Here is a 17,374-nt window from a genome sequence, read left to right as displayed (position 1 = left end):
TAGAGGCCGGAAGTTGGAGATGAGGGTGCCAGCATGGTCAGGTGAGGGCTCTCTTTCTGGCTGCAGACTTCTTGGTGTATTCTTGCCTGGGGGAAGGAGCTAAGAGTCTCTGCAGCCTTTTTTGTAGGCACGAATCCCATTCATTTCATCAGGATTCCCCCCTCCTGGCTTAAGCACCTCCCAAAGGCCCTGCCTTCTAAAAGCATCACATTGAGAGTTAGGATTCCAACAGGCGAATTTTAGGGGGACACAAACATTTAAACCATGGCAGACTCCTTGCCGTGTCCTCACGTGGCAGAGAGAGAGGGGAAGCAAGCTCTCTTAGGTCTGTCCTTATGAAGGCACTAATCCCATCGTGAGGACTCCACCCTCATGACCCGATCACCCGCAAAGTCTCCATCTCCAAAAGCATCACACTGGGGATTGACGTTTCAACATACAAATTCTGGGGGGACGGACATCAGCATTCAGTCCATAGCAGTAAATGTATATTTAACTTTCTGCGAAACTGCCAAACTGTTCCAGTGTGATTGCACTGCTTTATGTTCCCAAGAGTAGGGCATGCACTGCTCCACGCCCTCACCAGCTCTGGACTTGGTCAGCCTTTTTTATTGTAGCCGTCTGAATGGGTGCATAGTGGTGTCCTACTGTGGCTTAATTCGCATTTCTCTAACTAATGATGTTTAGTATCTCTTCGTTTGCTTATTTGTCATCAGCATATCTTCTTTAGTGATGTGTTCTGTTCAAATCAGTTTTTAATTGGGTTGTTTGTTTTCCAGTTATTGGGTTTTGACAGTTGTTTTATACATTCTGGATACAAGTCTTTTATCAGATAGGTAATTTGCACATGTTTTTTTCCCAGTCTGTGGCTTGTTTTTTCATTCTTTTAACACTGTCTTTCCAACGTCAGGAATTTTTAATTTTTTGGAAGTCTAGTGTATTAATTTGTCCTTATATGGATTATGCTTTTGGTGTTGTATCCAAGACACTGTGCCTAACCCACAGCCCCAAAGATTTTCTCCTATGTTTTCTCCTAGAAATTTTACGGTTTTAGGCTTTACATTTAGGTCTCTGATCCATTTGGGTTTTTAAAAAATATGTGAGATGTATGGATTAGTTATGTCTTGTTTGTTTTTAATATATGAGTATCTACTTGTTCCAACACCATTTGTGAAACTGTTGTCCTTTCTCCACTATGTTAATGGACTTTGCAGCCTTTGCTGAAAAATCAATTGACCATATATGTTTGAGTCTATTTTTGGACTCTATTCAGTTCCGTTGATCTATTATTTGCATAAATTAACACCTATACCACACTGTCTCGATTACTGTAGCTTTATAATAGGTCTTAAATTTGGGAAATATAAGTCCTTCACTTTGTTTGTTTGATGTTTTTTGTTTGTTTCAAGTTGTTTTGGCTATTCTGGGTCCTTTGCATTTCCACATGCATTTAAAAAGGACCTTGTCATTTTCTACCCTTTTCGGGGTTAATTTTGATGGAGGCTGTATTGAAGCCATAGATCGATTTGGGGAGCATTTACATCTTAATAATACTGGCCTCTGATCCATGGTTATGGTATGTCTCTCTCTTTATGCAGGTCTTTTTAAAATTTCTCTCATCAGTGTTTGAAAGTTCTCAGTGTACAGCTCTTAATACAGCTATTGTCGTATTTATCCCTAAGTATTCCTCATTTCTTGATGCTGTTGCAAATGGCAGGTAAACATTTTTTTTAAATTTCTAAATGTTCATGCTAGTGTATAGAAATACAGTTGCTTTTTGTATGTTGAACTTGTATCCTACAACCTCGCTAAGCTCAATTATTAGTTCTAACAGCCTTTTTTTGTAGATTCCGTCAGATTTTCTACAGAGTTACTACTGCCATCTGCAGAGACAGTTTTATTTCTTCTTCCTAATCGGAAGGCCTTTTATTTCTTTTTCTTGCCTTATTGCGCTGGCTAGGACTTCTAGTCCAATGGCAACAGGAGTGGTAAGAGAACATCCCTGCCTCATTCCTGATCTCAGTGGAAAAACATTCATCATTAAGTATGATGGTAGCTGTTCATTTTTTATAGATGCCTTTTATCAGGTTAAGGAAGTTACTTGCTCTTCCTAGTTTGCTGAAATTTTTTATCATGAATGGATGTTGAATTTTGTTCAGTGCTTTCTCTGCATACATTGAGATAACCATATCATTTTTTTCTGACTGATTTTCACATGGTGATGCAGCCTTGCATTCCTGGGATAAATTCAACTTATTCAGGATGTATTATCCTTCATATTATTGCTGGGGTCGATTTGCTAACACTTTGTTAAGAATTCTGGCTTCTAAGTTCAAGAGAGAACCTCTCTGGTCACTGGTGGTTTGGCTGGCCCTGAGTGAGAGATGCCTCTCCCCATCAGGCAGGCTCATGGGGTACAAATGTGGCCATGTGGAACCTCCCCTTCATCAGCTGTAGGTAGTGTTGATTCCTAGAAAAGGGACCTTAGGCAAACAGGCACCCCAAAACACATCCTCTGTATTTGTGTGGGCCTGGAGTCCCTGGGAGGGTGTAATCTCCCATCTCCACACCCTAAATATCCACCCTGCTGCAGGTGTGGCCATCCCATCATGCATTGGAAAGAGCCCCGACTCGGAGGCTGAGATCTGAGGGTGTGTTGGGGTGAGCCCTGGTCATGGCCCCTCCTGAGTTAGCACAGTGGGGACATATATCAAGGGCCCAAAATAGTCCTACCTTTTAAAATTTCTACCCATTGATGGACTTCCCTGGTGGTGCAGTGGTTAAGAATCCGCCTGCCAATGCAAGGGACACAGGTTTGATCCCTGGTCTGGGAAGATCCCACATGCTGCGGAGCAACTAAGCCCATGTGCCACAACTACTAAGCCGGTGCTCTAGAGCCCATGAGCCACAACTACTGAGCCCAAGTGCCACAACTACTGAAGCCTGCGCGCCCTAGAGCCTGTGAGCTGAAACTACTGAGCCCACATGCTGCAACTACTGAAGCCCACACGCCTAGAGCCTGTGCTCCGCAACAAGAGAAGCCACCACAGTGAGAAGCCCCTGCTCACTGCAACTAGAAAAAAGCCCGCGTGCAGCAGCGAAGACCCAACGCAGACTAACTTAATAACTAACTAACTAACTAACTAACTAACTAAATAAATAAATAAAATTCCTACCCATTGATTCCTGTTTTCAGACTCTGTCCTACAGAAATACTTTGTGATGCGGAAATGGCTTTATCCATCGAGATGTATATTGCACCACTGTTTATTAATTGGAAAAGGATGGGAATAAAACCCAAATTCCTAGGAGGATGGGATTGGCTGAGGAAATAGCATGATGTCTGCTGAATGAAAGACTCTATAACCATTAAAGGAGTGATTTATGGAGATGGTAACAACTTCAGGAAACCTTACATGTGTCCTTAAGTACAGGTAGAAAAACAGGTTACACATCACATTCTGTTTGGTGTGAGCGGTGCTGTGTCTTTGGGTAAAATGAGAGTGGATTCCACTCTGGAGAAATGAGAAAAGACAAGTCCAAGGAAACTGGGAAGGAAGGAAGCTCCAAGTTTAACATGATTTTTTCTTAATTAACGTTCACTGGTTCTTATTAGTAGCCTCCTTTATTTTGTCAAGACATACATCATGTTTACTAAATAGCCTGTCCTGAAATTTGGCAGGATTATTCAGGTCACAACTATAGGCAAATTGAGCTGTGTGTACTCTGTAAACTTAAGGTAATTTTTATAAATCGAATAAACTCCTTATCCTCCCTTCTCTGTCTTTCCTGCTCTATTCTCTCTCCCTCTTCTCTGTCTCTCAAACTCTCTCCTTCCTTCATTTTCTTTCTGCCCCTTCCTCCCTCCTTTTCACTTTGCATGTTTGTATGTTCATAGATCAAATAAAATAACAAAAAATGTTTGCAGGGAATCAATATGAAAAAAAAAAAACAAACAGGTTACAGAATTCCCTGTACAGCTATAGAGAAAACGTACTTAAAAGGAAGCTAATGTGAGACAGTGATAGTTTTCCGGGGATGCCATTCTCTTTCTTTTTCTGGTTTCCAAAATTTCTTGCATGATACATATTACTTTCGTGATTTAAAAGCTTACCATTAAGGGACTTCCCTGGTGGCGCAGTGGTTGAGAGTCTGCCTGCCAGTGCAGGGGACACGGGTTCGAGCACTGGTCTGGGAAGATCCCACATGCCGCGGAGCGACTGGGCCCGTGAGCCACAACTACTGAGCCTGCACGACTGGAGCCTGTGCTCCGCAACAAAGAGAGGCCGCGATAGTGAGAGGCCCGCGCACCGCGATGAAGAGTGGCCCCCGCTTGCCACAACTAGAGAAGGCCCTCGCACAGAAACGAAGACCCAACACGGCCATAAATAAATACATACATACATACATACATACATACATACATCGAGGTGCTTAGCACAGGGCCTAGCATATAGCAAGTGCCCACAACAGTAATTATTAAAAAAACAAACAAACAAACAAACAAAAAACTTACCATTAAGAGGAGAGCAGAGTTCGCTGTCTCCAAGGCACCCCTGCGCCGCCAGGCTGGGGAGAGTCGCCGGGTGCCGGCTGGGTGGGGTCGCGTGGGTCCCGGTGCCGTGTCCTGTCTCAGTGCCGCCCTCCTCTGTCTTCCAGGCTTTGGGAACCATCACTGCAGTGCCTGTCACGGGTCCTCAGGTGAGCTCCTTGCAGAGGTTGGCCGGGCAAGGAGCGGCAGTGCTACCTCAGGTAAGCAGCCTGTGGGTGGGCCCCGGGCTGTCTGTCTGTCTGTCTGTCCATCCACAGCCCCTCAGCAGTGAGGTTTAGGTGAGCCCTGAGCTGGGTACGACGTCGTGGGAGTCCCTTTCCTCTCCTGCCTCCTCTGCCTGCCCTTCAGAGGCGATGTTTGGACCAGACCCAGTTTTTCACACAGTGAGGAATTGAGAAATCAATTTAGTGGGTCATGACCAGGATTTTTTTTTTTAATGGAATAAACGAGGCTGGACTAAAAGACAGCAGAAAATACCAAGACACATCATAAGCATTTTTTCGTAAACAATTTGTTTCTGGACTGCATCACGACGTAATGGAGATTTTTTTTTAAAATAAATTTATTTATTTATTTATTATTTTTGGCTGCGTTGGGTCCTCGTTGCTGCGCGCGGGCTTTCTCTAGTTGTGATGAACGGGAGCTACTCTGCGTTGCGGTGCGCGGACTTCTCATTGCGGTGTCTTCTCTTGTTGCGGAGCACGGGCTCTAGGCATGCAGGCTCAGTAGTTGTGGCACGTGGGCTCAGTAGTTGTGGCTCGTGGGCTCAGTAGTTGTGGCTTGCGGGCTCCAGAGCACAGGCTCAGTAGTTGTGGTGCACGGGCTTAGTTGCTCCACAGCATGTGGGATCTTCCCAGACCAGGGCTTGAACCCGTGTCCCCTGTATAGCAGGCGGATTCTTAACCACTGCGCCACCAAGGAAGTCCTAATGGAGATTTTTGAATATGGGTCACAGTCAAAAAAGTGTTAGAAATTCTTGACAAAAGGGTGCATTTCAGGAGACGGCGCAGACGCCAGACCATGGGCCTGGGTTCCAGCCGGGGTCCCCTATTGGGCTCTGCACTTTGGGCAAGTCATCTGGGCTGCGTCTCCTCGTCTGCAGAGAGGGTGGTGCCAGTACCTCCCTGGCGGCCGTGAGGACTGAATCGGGGCGCAAAGCCTTTGTAGCCGGGCCTGGTCTGAAGCAGAAGCCTGCTGGCTACCGCCCAGTACACAGCTTTGCGGGGTACCTGCTGCTGAGCTGCGAGGGGCTGCCAGCTGCACAGGCGACAACGGCTCCTGCTTGTCCTGGGGCTGCAGGCCTGGGCAGATGCCCCCAGCTCGAGGACAGTGAGGGGCAGCTGCCCTGGGCCCTCTTGTCCTTGAGGCAGCCTCGCTGAAGGCCCACCTGTGCTGAATTAGACAGGATCCTGTCCCCAAGAGGCTCAGATTCCAGGAGGGGGACAGACAAGGAATCAGACGATTTGAACCCAGAGTGATCGGCCTGAGTCAGAAGGATTCACGGGGGCTGTGGGACCCTTGAGGAGGCTCATAGCCTGCCTGGGGGTCAGGGAGGGCTTCCTGGAGGAGATGGTGCTAGAAGCAGGGCTCCGAGGGTAGGACGTCTTGGTAGTCCAAGGTGGAGGCAGGCCTCAGGGGGCGAGCACCCCAGAAGGATCCTGGAGTGTGAGGACACGGGGGTGAGAAGAGGAGGCAGGTGGCGGTGGGGAGACCGGAACCGCAGGCCTGGCGGCGCTGGGAGGGGACGTGGGAGCAGGCATAGCACTGGAGACGTCAACAGGGGCCTTCTGGGGGCCTTGGATATTGAGTAATGGAGTTGAGCTTTGCCTGTCAGTGACTTGATGGCCATGGGGAGCTATGGAAGGCTTTTGAGCAAGGGAGGGTCAGGACTGGGGCTCCAAGGAAAGGCTTCTGCTCAAGGTCAGTGCTGTTTTCCTAGGAGTTTTCACTCCCACGTACACCCCTCAACTGTAAAAGTCCAAGGGCCACCTCTCCCTCTGCCCCAATATATGCACGCGCGCGCACACACACACACACACACACACAGGCACACACCCGCGACCAGAGCCCCGGGCCAGTCAGTGCGCGCCCAGGACCCGGGCAGCCTTGGCAGGTCCACGGTCTCTCCGCTGCCATCTCCTCACCTCTAACGTGGGAGTCCCTGACCAGGTCGTGTCTGTGCCCCTGTCATCTGCCGTGGCTGTCATCACCCCGTCTGTGTGTCTATCTGACTGTGCCACTGTCCCTCCCTCCCCAGGTTAGGCCAAAGACTCTGATTCCAGACAGCCTCCCCATCACCCCGGGCCGGGACCGGCCACCCAAGCAGCCCCCAGCCTTCCAGAAGGCCACCGTGGTCAGTATCAAGAACCCCAGCCCAGCCCTCCCCACTGCCAACAACACCGTGAGCCATGTGCCAACGCCCGGCAGCCAGCCCCGTGCCCTCGCCGAGCCTGCCACCGTCACCTCTCCTCTGAGCAGCGCCGGGGTGGCCTACGCCCTCATCTCCACCGCCCCCAGCAATGCCACCGCCATGGCCCCCAGCACCGCCGTGTCCGTGGTCAGCGACAGCGTCAAAGTCCAGCCCCTCCTCATCAGTGCCGACAACAAGGTGAGGGCGCCCGCGGGCAGGCTCCCCGAGGGGCCAGGTGAAGGGGGCCCGGGCAGAATGAATGACCGGATGGCAGAACGATTCGGTGGCCAAAGGAATGGATGGAGTGTGAACAGAGGACTGAATGAACAGCGTGGGAATGAACAATAAGTGAATGAATCAGTGCGTGAATTGGGGGAGGGGGGCGTGTACAATGAATGAATGAGTCAGTGGTAGAATGAATGGTGTGTGAATGAGGGTGTGGATGAATGAATGAATTGGCGTGGGAATAATGGGGGTACAAGGGAATGAATATGTGAGCAAAAGACTGTGTGGCTGAATGAATTAATACCAGTAGGAAAAGAATGATTGGTCAATGGATGAATTACTTCACTTGTTGGAATAATTAATTAATAAAATGTGTGGCCAAGTGGACAACTAGAAGAGTCTCTGCCGATGGAGGGAGATAGTCAAGGACTTTTTGGACCCTGGCTGCCTGAACGGAATATCTATGATTTGTTGCCAAGATTTAAAACTAAAACTAAGATCCTCTTTCTGTTCCCCTCTGAGCTCCTTGATGATTGTGTGAGGTGTTTGGGGCTGCATAGGAGGTGCCGTTTCCTCTCTTTGGCCTCTTTTCCTCTGTTTCCAATTCAGGGTCCACCAGGCTGCCCCTCTCTTGCTTATGGCCCGTGTCCCCTACTTCCCAGCCCGAGTGTCAGCCGCTTTCCTGCAGCCGTATGTTACTGCACTCAGTATATTTCTGGGTATGTTTTTGAGCTCTCCCACTTACGGACAGTATCCCCAAGGATTCTCCAAGCCTAAAGAGTTATCGCCAGCCAGGGTCGGATGGCAAGTTCCAGTGAGGAAACATGCACCCCAGGATGGTACCTGGTCCAGAGGGGTTGCTTAGCAGACGTTTGTTGGTTCAGTGTGCCTGTTTCACTGCAACCTCACTAGCATTCAGTGTTGTCATTCTTAAACACTTTTTGCTCATTTAGTTGATGCAAACAGATGCTGGTCGTTGAAAGTGGAACTCCTTTGGTTAGTATTGAACTTGAAGGTTTCCCTGTACTTTTCAGGAATCCTGTCTCCTTCCACGTGACTCATCTGAGGATATTCTTTGCCCTTTTTTCTGTGGGGGATCTTACTGTTTTCTTCCCATGAATATAAAAAGGGAGCATTTTTTTCCATCCAGAGAATTCTGGGATTTCAAAATTATGATACAAAGAAGAACAAAGTCCTTTCCCTTAAGCCAGTAGAAAAATGGGATGCATTTTCTCTTCATACGTAAGAGCTTCAAATTCACAAGTCACAGAAAAAAAAAAAAGAAAAAAAAAGTCTGCTGCAAGTATCCGAGAAAAAAATTCACAAGTCACTATGTGTTCTTAGGAGGGAAAAACAGTTCGAGTCACTCCTGGTTGAGGCCAGACCCAGGGCTGCTCCTGGTAAATTCTTTTACCTAGATCCATGAAAAAGATAACGATTCTTTCCCAATTCAATGTCCAAAAAAATGAATAAGTTAGATGATTCACAGGTGAAGGAGACTGTGGCCTAGGGAGAGGCCGGGCAGCAGAAGTCAATCTCAAACTTCTCAGCTCCAGGCACCTCACCCTAACCAATGAGACCTGAACCCCATGAGGACCGCTGGATCGGGTCTACTCTGCCTGATGCTGAGTGGGGTCTAGACTCCCCTCCCCCTCTCCATCCCCCCAGGATTGGCAGGGCCCCTCAGAGTGAGCAAAACGGGACCTCCTTCCTCCCACCTGCCCGAACCCCCAGGCCAGGTTTGAGCACCTCGGAGACAGTGGCCTGGGTGGGGGGGGAGGAAGGGGCAGGGTGGGAGTTGGGGGTGCAGGGCAGGCAGCCAGACAGACCCGGGAAGGGTCCCAGCCCCTCTGCTCCCTAACCTGATGACCTCAGGCAGGGAGCACGTGTGAGCCCTCTCAGCCTCAGTTTCCCTGCATGTGAACTGGGGAGAAAGAAACCAACCTGCCTTGAGTTCTTGCCGCCTGAATCTTCACAGCCTGCCTGGAAGTAGGTATTGCGAAGGTGTTACTGATAAGGAAGCTGAGGCTCAGAGATGTGAAGTGACCTCCCCGAGGGCACACAGCTGGGAGACAGTAGCATAGGATTGGACCCAGGCCTTCTGGTTCCTAAATCAGGACCGTTTCTCATGCAGACTCTCCTTAGGGTGCAGGCACCCCGTGGACTGGAGAGGTGGGTGCAAGCCTCCTCGTTCCTCTGTGATCCCGCCATTCGAGGCCCCGTGCCCGTCTGGGGCGGACACGCCTGGCCCTGGGCCCTGTGGGCCTGCCCTCCCTGGGCCCTCCAGTTCCCCCCTCACCCCTCTGCCCCGTCTCCAGGTCATCATCATTCAGCCTCAAGTGCAGACGCAGCCCGAGAGCACGGCGGAGTCGCGGCCACCCACAGAGGAACCATCTCAGGGAGCTCAGGCCACCAAAAAGAAGAAGGAAGACCGGCCCCCGAACCAGGAGAACCCCGAGGTGGGTGGCTGTGGTCTGGGGGCCGCTGTAGGACACAGCTGCCCAGGGAGTGGGGACGGGCCTCACTCCGACAAGCCCAGAGCACAGCCGCCCTGGGCAGTGGGAGCTCCAGGCAGCACTGGCCCAGTGAGCCGAGGTCTCAGCCGTTGTGTGTCCCGGATTTGCTGGCTGAGCGGCAGCGTGGGGCAGTGGTTAGCACCAATCGTAGACCAGACTGCCTGGATTTGCATCCCAGCACAGGTGTGGCGAGGTGCGTGGGGGTGGGGAGCAGATCGCATCCGTTTCCTCATCTGTGAGGATGGCACGGGTGAGTCTGCCTTCCTGGCGATGTTTTTGGGAGGATCCCATGAGTCAGTGTCTGCCGAGGCCCCAGAACAGTGCCTGGGCACTGCTGGCTGTTACCCACCACCCTAAGCCCCCGCTGTCCCCACCCGTCCCCCTGTCCTCAGGACCCTCCGTCCAGGGGACAGCGCTGCTCTTGGCACGTGTGGCCCTAAAGCAGCCCTGCTCCTCCCTCCACCCCACTGTTCACTGAATGTCTGAGGGCGGCACAGCAGGACCCTGAAGGCCTTAAACGTCAGCTCTTTGTGGAATTTTTGGTCACAGCAAGCGACGTCCTTGTGTTCCTGCTTGCATCCTCAGCCATCCTGGGCCAAAATCACCACCCCCTGGGCCTTTCTCCATGTGACTGCCCCTGTCTGGCCCCCATTTCTCTCCCTATTGACTGGTTATCTTACAAGATTCCCTTCAGAAACCATCTCCTCCAGGCAGCCTTCCCTGACCACCCATCCCCAGCAGGCAGAAGAGATCCCTCTGTGCTCCTCCAGTTCCTTCTGATTCTTTTTATCAAAGTGCTGTCATCCAAAGAAGTCATTCATCCATTCATTTATTTGTCAGTCATGTCTTAGCCTTTGCTGCAGGCCAGGCTCTGGGCTGAGGGTGTGGACACTGAGATGGGGCAGATGTAGTTCGTCCCGGCTCCAGGGAAACTCACTCCTACTGGCAGACACAGGCACGGCCACTAGGACTTGAACTTGGGTTAAAAAATGTCAGGTGTCATCAGAGAGTTACAGATTCTGAGCTGTGGGAGATCCAGGGAGAGGGAGAGAGCCGTGTTTCCATCTGGAAGGACTGCGGAAGGCCTTGCAGTGGAGGGGGCACAATCGAAGGGACCAGGGGAACAGGTAGGGTTTCAGTAAAAGAGCCAAGAGGCAGGGGGAGGGCACTGCCCGGGCAGAGGGGAAAGGACTCAGCACTCCCAGGAAAGTCAGCTGGTCTGTTTGGACCATGGGTAGCATGTGTGCGTGAGAATTTCTAGACATGGGGTTAAAGATAGACATCGGAGCCCAATCCTGGAAGACCCGACGCATGCTGCCGAGGTGGAACTTGATTCCTTGGGTAGTGGGGAGCCATGGAATATCTTTGAGCAGGAGAGGGACTTGGCTATTGTCCTTTGACATGTCTAGAAAGCCCACTGGGAATTCAGAGTCGACCACTCACCGAGGCTGAGATGGAGCCAGTATCCTCTGTGGCCTCAGGCCCAGTTTTGTCTCAAGAGAGACAATCCGTTCCATTTGGTGGCAGTGTATGAGCACCTACCGTGAGCAGCGTGAGGCCTGGGGCCAGCTCACATCTCAGGCTCCCATGAGCACACTTCTGTCCTCCCATGGGGTTTGCTGCACCCTTAATTTTTGGGAAGGTTTTCTGGGTAGATTCTCTTTGTTCTTTCAAAGTATATCTTAGTCAATTATTGTGCATTTATACAATTAGTATAATTACATCTAATTACATAATTAGTGTAAATATATGTAATGACTTAAATAGAACTTGCAATTACAACACGTCCTGGTGTAAAAATCCTTATTAAAGTTGCTTTCAGAAGAGGGCTGGGACCAGTCGTGCTGCACAGACGCGGGTTTCATGGTGGCCTTTGAACCTGTTCATGAAGAATCTAAGTCAGGAGCGCTTGAGGCCAGAGCAGCAGCTGCCCCAGAAACTTCACCAGCTGAGCCAGACGCGGGCTCAGGGGTCCTGGGGTGGGGCGTGGATTTGGGGTCAAGAGACACTGACGGTTGTTTGTAAGGCTCAGCTCTACGGTGGCTTCTGGGGTAGCGGCTGTCGAGGTCCCAGTGTCCACACACCCCACACGCCCAGCACCTCTGAGCCCACAGGCGCCTGTGAGATGAGATGAGATGACAATGCCCACCCAAGGCATCAAAGGGACCCGTGCGGTGAGGCCACCTCTCTGCCGAGTGGGCCTTCATAGCTAACCGTGCTTCCTCCCCTTCTCTCCCGCATCCTCCCAGCAGCTCTGCGAAGTAGGTGGGGCAGGAATTACAGTGTTCATTGTACAGACGAGGAGGCGGACTGAGAGAGGCTAGCATGTCCGCCACTCAACCCAGACAGAATTGGGGCTCCAGGCTATTGCCCCAGGCCCCATCAGCTCCTTCCTGTTCCAAGTCCTCTGCCTTCTTTAGGACAGAGCCTGGCCTTTTCTGTGCTACTCATTATCCTGGCCTCAGGCAGCATCTGTCCAAGCTGGTCACCCTCAGATTAGCATGTCTGGAATGACAGCCAGAGCAGGAGTTCCAGCCCTGTTCCAGCCCTGCCACACGCCAGCCCCGGCCGCCTCTCTGGGCAAGACCCGTGCACACAGATGCTCCCTCCTTCCACGCCATCCCTGCTGCCACAGCCCCGGTTCCTGCCCTGGCCCTGCCCAGGCTCCCAACCCCTAGATGGGTTCTTCCCTGCAGCTAGAAGGATCTTTCTGCAATTCAGAAACAACCAAGTCACCCCTCTTCTTTTTAAAAAAATTCTTCCATTTAGAACTTATTGAGATGTAATTGGCATATTACATGGTATAAGTTTAAGGTGTGCAACATAATGATTTGCTATATGTGTATATTGCAAAATGATCACCAGGGTGATTGTAGTTTAACACATCCATCACCTCACATGGTTATTTATTTTTTGTGTGATGAGCACTTTTAAAATCTACTCTCCTAGCAACTTCCAAATTTACAAGACAGTATTGTTAACTCCAGTCCAATGCTGGACAGTACTTATTTATCATATAACTGGAAATCTGTAGCTTTTGACTACCTTCACCCATTTCCCCCAAGGTCCACCCCCTGCCACTGGCAACCACCAATTTGTTCTCTGTTGCTATGAGTTCATTTTTTTAAGATTCTATGTATAAGTGAAATCATAGAGCATTTGTGTTTCTCTGTTTGCCTTATTTCTTTCAGCATAATGCCTTCAAGTTTCATCCATATCATCAAAAATGGCAGGGTCTCCTGAATTTTGTATTGGTCACCCCCTTTCTTGAAACCCATCAGAGCACAGCCCCCATTGGAAAGGCTTTGAGTTCTCGCTTGGACCATACCTCTCTGCCGCAAACCCTCAGCAACAACAGATAGCGTGCTGGAAGAGCCAGTAGTAAAGATGTAGCTGTGCATCACTGTGTCCCAGAAACACAGGCAGTGAGCACGACGGATGCTCCAGACTGTGACCCCCAGGTTCAGAATCAGATGAGGGTGACCAGGCAGCTCCCAAAGGGCAGCGGGTCCCCAAAATTCTTCTGGCAAGAGAGGAGCAGAGCCAGGCTTCCCTGCTAGCCCAGGAGCCAGCCTGTGCCTGGGGCCACCCCTGGGCTGGGCAAGGCCAGGGTGACTGCAAACTTGCTATAAGGCGAGGGTAAGCAGTAGGGAGAGAAAATGAAACATAAAACAGAGAAGAAAAGAAGCAGTGCCCAAGGTGAGTCTGTAGACAGAATTGTAAAACACATGATGCAATCTAATGCTAAGAAGGACAATCAATAAAATCAACTTTTGGAACATGAATTTATTCAAGGTAAAGCTAATTTTGTGGCGTATTCATAGCAATGACTTTTAAATATGTTTAGGATACTCAAAGAAGTTAAAGATAAAGGAATAACATCCACTTGAAATAAATAAGGAATAATGAAGCAAAAAAATCATGAAAATAAAACATCAGACGGTTACAAAGATTATTTGAAAATCTGGTAATGAAAAACATGGTGATTGAAATTTTAAAAAAATTACTAGACAGGATGAACAGAGGTGATTAGTGCTTTGGAATATGGCACCACAGAGATGCAAAGAAGCATAAAAAATTATATATATGTAATTTTATATATATATAAAATTATATATATGTATAAATTATATATTCATATATATATATGAAGCAGCAGAACTGAGTGGTGTGGGCGGGGCCTTGCTGAAGGCCAGGGAGCTGCAGGTTGCAGAAAGAGTCAGCCATACTGAGGATCACAAGTCTGTATTCAAGTGCAAAAGGACAGGCAGTGTCTATGAGCTGCACTTAGGGTAGACAGGGCTGGGACCACACAAAGGAATATGGAAAGAGAACCTCCGTAAGGCCTCCAGGAGCAGAGAAGGTGCCACAGACCCTCCTTGACCTTGTTGGGCAGCAAGGAGGCGTGATAAAACAGAATCCCACTGAGCCACCGTATTTGAAGAGTGAAGTCAGTACAAAGCCACCGTAAGGAGAAATATGAGAAAGAGAAGCGATTTTTACCATAAATAAAAAATACTACCCCCAAAGTCCAGTATTCTACTCTGAATTAAAAGAAAGAAATCAATACAGTAATCACTACTAAGAAGGAAACTGCAGCGCTGAAAGACAAGGACTGAGGAAAGAGATGGCTAAATGGCCGAAGTACTGGAGAGAGGGAAACGTGAGCTGAAAATTTTCAGGAAAAAATAGTAAGACCATCACATAAATACATAACTGGAGGAGCACAGGGCACCATAGACACAGCAGAAGACAGAGTAAGACGTAGGAGGCAGGAGTGAGAGAAGGATACAAAACAAAAAAGAAAGAATGGATTTTTAAATATTAGGAAGTGGTACCTAGAGAAGACAAGCAAAGAAGATACAACAGGTGGATAATTGGAGGCTTTAAAGAAGAAAAGCGGGATGATGGGGCAGAGGAGCTCCAGTAAAACTTTCCCACGGTTCCCTGCGATATGAATTTGGCTATAATGTGGTAGGCAGTTTGCTCCTGTTATGTCAGTGATGGTGGGCTGACGTTATCTTCTGCGGAGGAAGGGCTGGAGGGAAGGGAAGGCTGAGTGGGGAACCAGGAGGCAGAGCATGAGCTCCACTGGTATTGGCCCAGCCCAGTCTTCCCAGTTCAGGCCAGTGAAGGGGGTGCCAGGACTGGCAGATTCCTAGAGGCCACTGTCCATTCAGCCACAGGACCCTAGAAGTGACATTGAAACCAGGTGAAACCAAACTGCAGCCTGTGCTGGCATCAATTGGCTGAAGCTTGCTGGACCTCAGAATCCCTGTTTGAGCCGCTCTGCGGCCACCTCAATCATTTTTAGTAGTCTTGTGTTGATGTGAGCACACGTCTTACAGGATTGAATCTGATGGGCCTGACTTTTCATGGTGTGGTGATGCTTCACTGTTTTTAAAAGATAATTCAAGGGACTTCCCTGGTGGCACAGTGGTTAAGAATCCGCCTGCCAATGCAGGGGACACAGGTTTGAGCCCTGGTCCGGGAGGATCCCACATGCCACGGAGCAACTAAGCCCGTGCACCACAACTACCGAGCCTGTGCTCTAGAGCCCATGAGCCACAACTACTGAGCCCACGTGCTGCAACTACTGAAGCCCACGTGCTGCAACTACTGAAGCCCACGCGCCTAGAGTCCGTGCTCCGCAAGAGAAGCCACCGCAATGAGAAGCCCGCGCACCGCAACGAAGAGTAGCCCCTGCTCGCTGCAACTAGAGAAAGCCCACGCGCAGCAACGAAGACCCAAAGCAGCCCAAAAAATAATAATAATAATTAAAAATGTTTTAAATTAAAAAACAGGTAATTCAAGAAAATTTATTGAAATAAAAGGAGACTTTAATTTCTATACTGCAAGGACACACTAGGTACCAGGGGAAGTTGACGCGTGTGCTGGGTTAACATTGGGTCACAGCCCAGTAAAGTCGCTGACTTTTAATGGAAACAAAAGGATCCGTAGGCATCCAGGCAAAAGCAATCAAGTCGCTTTAGAGGGAGAACAACTGGGCCGGCTTCTAACTTTTCCACAGCAACATTCAGTCCAGAACACAGGAGAGCGGGAAGGGAAAAGGGGACCCAAGGATCTTATGTGCAACCAAGATGTCCTTCACGTTGAAAGGCCACAGACTAAAGGTTTTAAATCTGCCAAGAACTCAGGAAATGTTGTTCCCCTGAGCCATTCGTGAGAAACTACTAGAAACTCAACCCCCATCGACCACGAGACGCTTGGGAAAGCTTGGCACCAACGCTGGTTGAGCGTCGTGCATATTTAACTACAGAGTAAAACAAACAGGATAAGCGTGCTGGAACAGAATGTAAATATTACACGTATAAGATGCCACATAAATATTAATGTGTAAGATTCACCTAAGGGAACAGAGAGCGAGGGAGAGAAGGTAGAGAGGAGGAATAAGCTCTCAGATTGTCACGTTTGTAGCATTGGGACTGTCAGTGGATCGAAGAATATGATTTAAAGCTGACAAATTGAGGCAAACTATTTTTAACAGCATTGAAGTAAAAACTGGAAAGAAGGAGTAAACAGTCGCTATTTGAGATGCTATAGAAAACCCAGGAGAATCTCAATGGAAAAACTGCTGCAGACAATAAGAGAATCAGCGTGGCGGCGGGTGTGATATTAACTTACAAACGTCAGTAGTCTTTAGAGAAACACATAGCAACCTGTTAGAAGCTTTCTAGACAACTGCATTTGCGATTGCAACAGAAGGATGAAATGCCAAGGAATAAACGTGATAATCAATACCTGTTTGAGGAAAAGTTTGAAACTTCTGAAGACAAAGAAAGAACAGAAGCACCTTGTGGTTTTGGAGAGGAAAATTTAATATTATTAGGCTGTCATTATGTCCTAAGTTAATTTATAATTTTAACATCATCCCAGGAAGTATACCAACTGATTCCCTCATTCTCAGAACTACCAAAAATGGTTTCTAAATTTCACATGAAAAAATAAACAAGAAGAACCGAGGAAGCTCAGAACAGGAAAAAACAGGGACAGGATTCTAATGCTATCAGATTACTGTAAAGCCTTGATAACTAAAAGTGAGGTGGTAGCTCATGAATAGATGGGAAGATTTAAGGAACGGAATAGAAGGCCGTGTGTGTGTGTGTGTGTGTGTGTGTGTGTGTGTGTGTGTGTGTTTGTATGATAATCTAGTGTATGATTCACTCCTCAAATCAGTGAAAAGCAGAGAGATGGAATTTTCAATCAATGGTATTGGAACAAACGAGTGGCCACATGGAATAAAATGAATCCATATACACCGTATACAACAGGATGAATGCCAAACAGATCAAAAATTTAACTGGAAAAAGTGAAGCTCTAGGTACTAAGATAAAACATAAGCAACTTGCTTTCTAAACTCAGAGTCTCTAGCTAAGATGCAAAAATCCAGACACTGCAAAAGAAAATATCAATAAATTCTACTACGTACAATTTTTTAAAAGTCTATATGGCCAAAAAAAAAAGCACCAGTGGGACCTAATCCCCACCTCCCTAGATGTGAGCCGTGCGTAGTGACCTCCTCCCAAAGAGGACAGCGTAGACGGGGGTGGAGTAAAGAGGGACTTTGCAGAGCAGACGCCTGACAGCCACACCTCAACCAGGTGATCAAGGTCAACGTCACAGTGATCAGCCATGTTGACGGCACGTGCC

General features: G+C 48.6%; 1 protein-coding gene across 2 annotated transcripts in view; it reads left to right on the top strand.

Annotated features, from left to right (window-relative positions):
* PHF21B (PHD finger protein 21B) overlaps nucleotides 1–17,374 on the top strand; it is a 98,984-nt gene that overhangs the window by 68,878 nt on the left and 12,732 nt on the right. For both annotated transcript variants that reach the window (XM_059937138.1, XM_059937139.1), the window contains exons 3-5: nucleotides 4,660–4,752; nucleotides 6,810–7,160; nucleotides 9,506–9,646. In XM_059937138.1, the coding sequence (XP_059793121.1) occupies nucleotides 4,660–4,752; nucleotides 6,810–7,160; nucleotides 9,506–9,646 (585 nt within the window). The remainder of the gene's footprint in view (nucleotides 1–4,659; nucleotides 4,753–6,809; nucleotides 7,161–9,505; nucleotides 9,647–17,374) is intronic.

This window comes from Balaenoptera ricei, chromosome 10 (assembly GCF_028023285.1).
Source record: "Balaenoptera ricei isolate mBalRic1 chromosome 10, mBalRic1.hap2, whole genome shotgun sequence".
Classification (NCBI taxonomy): Eukaryota; Metazoa; Chordata; class Mammalia; order Artiodactyla; family Balaenopteridae; genus Balaenoptera; species Balaenoptera ricei.
The sequence above is the reverse complement of the archived record's forward strand: the minus strand, read 5'-3'. Positions and strand labels throughout refer to the sequence as shown.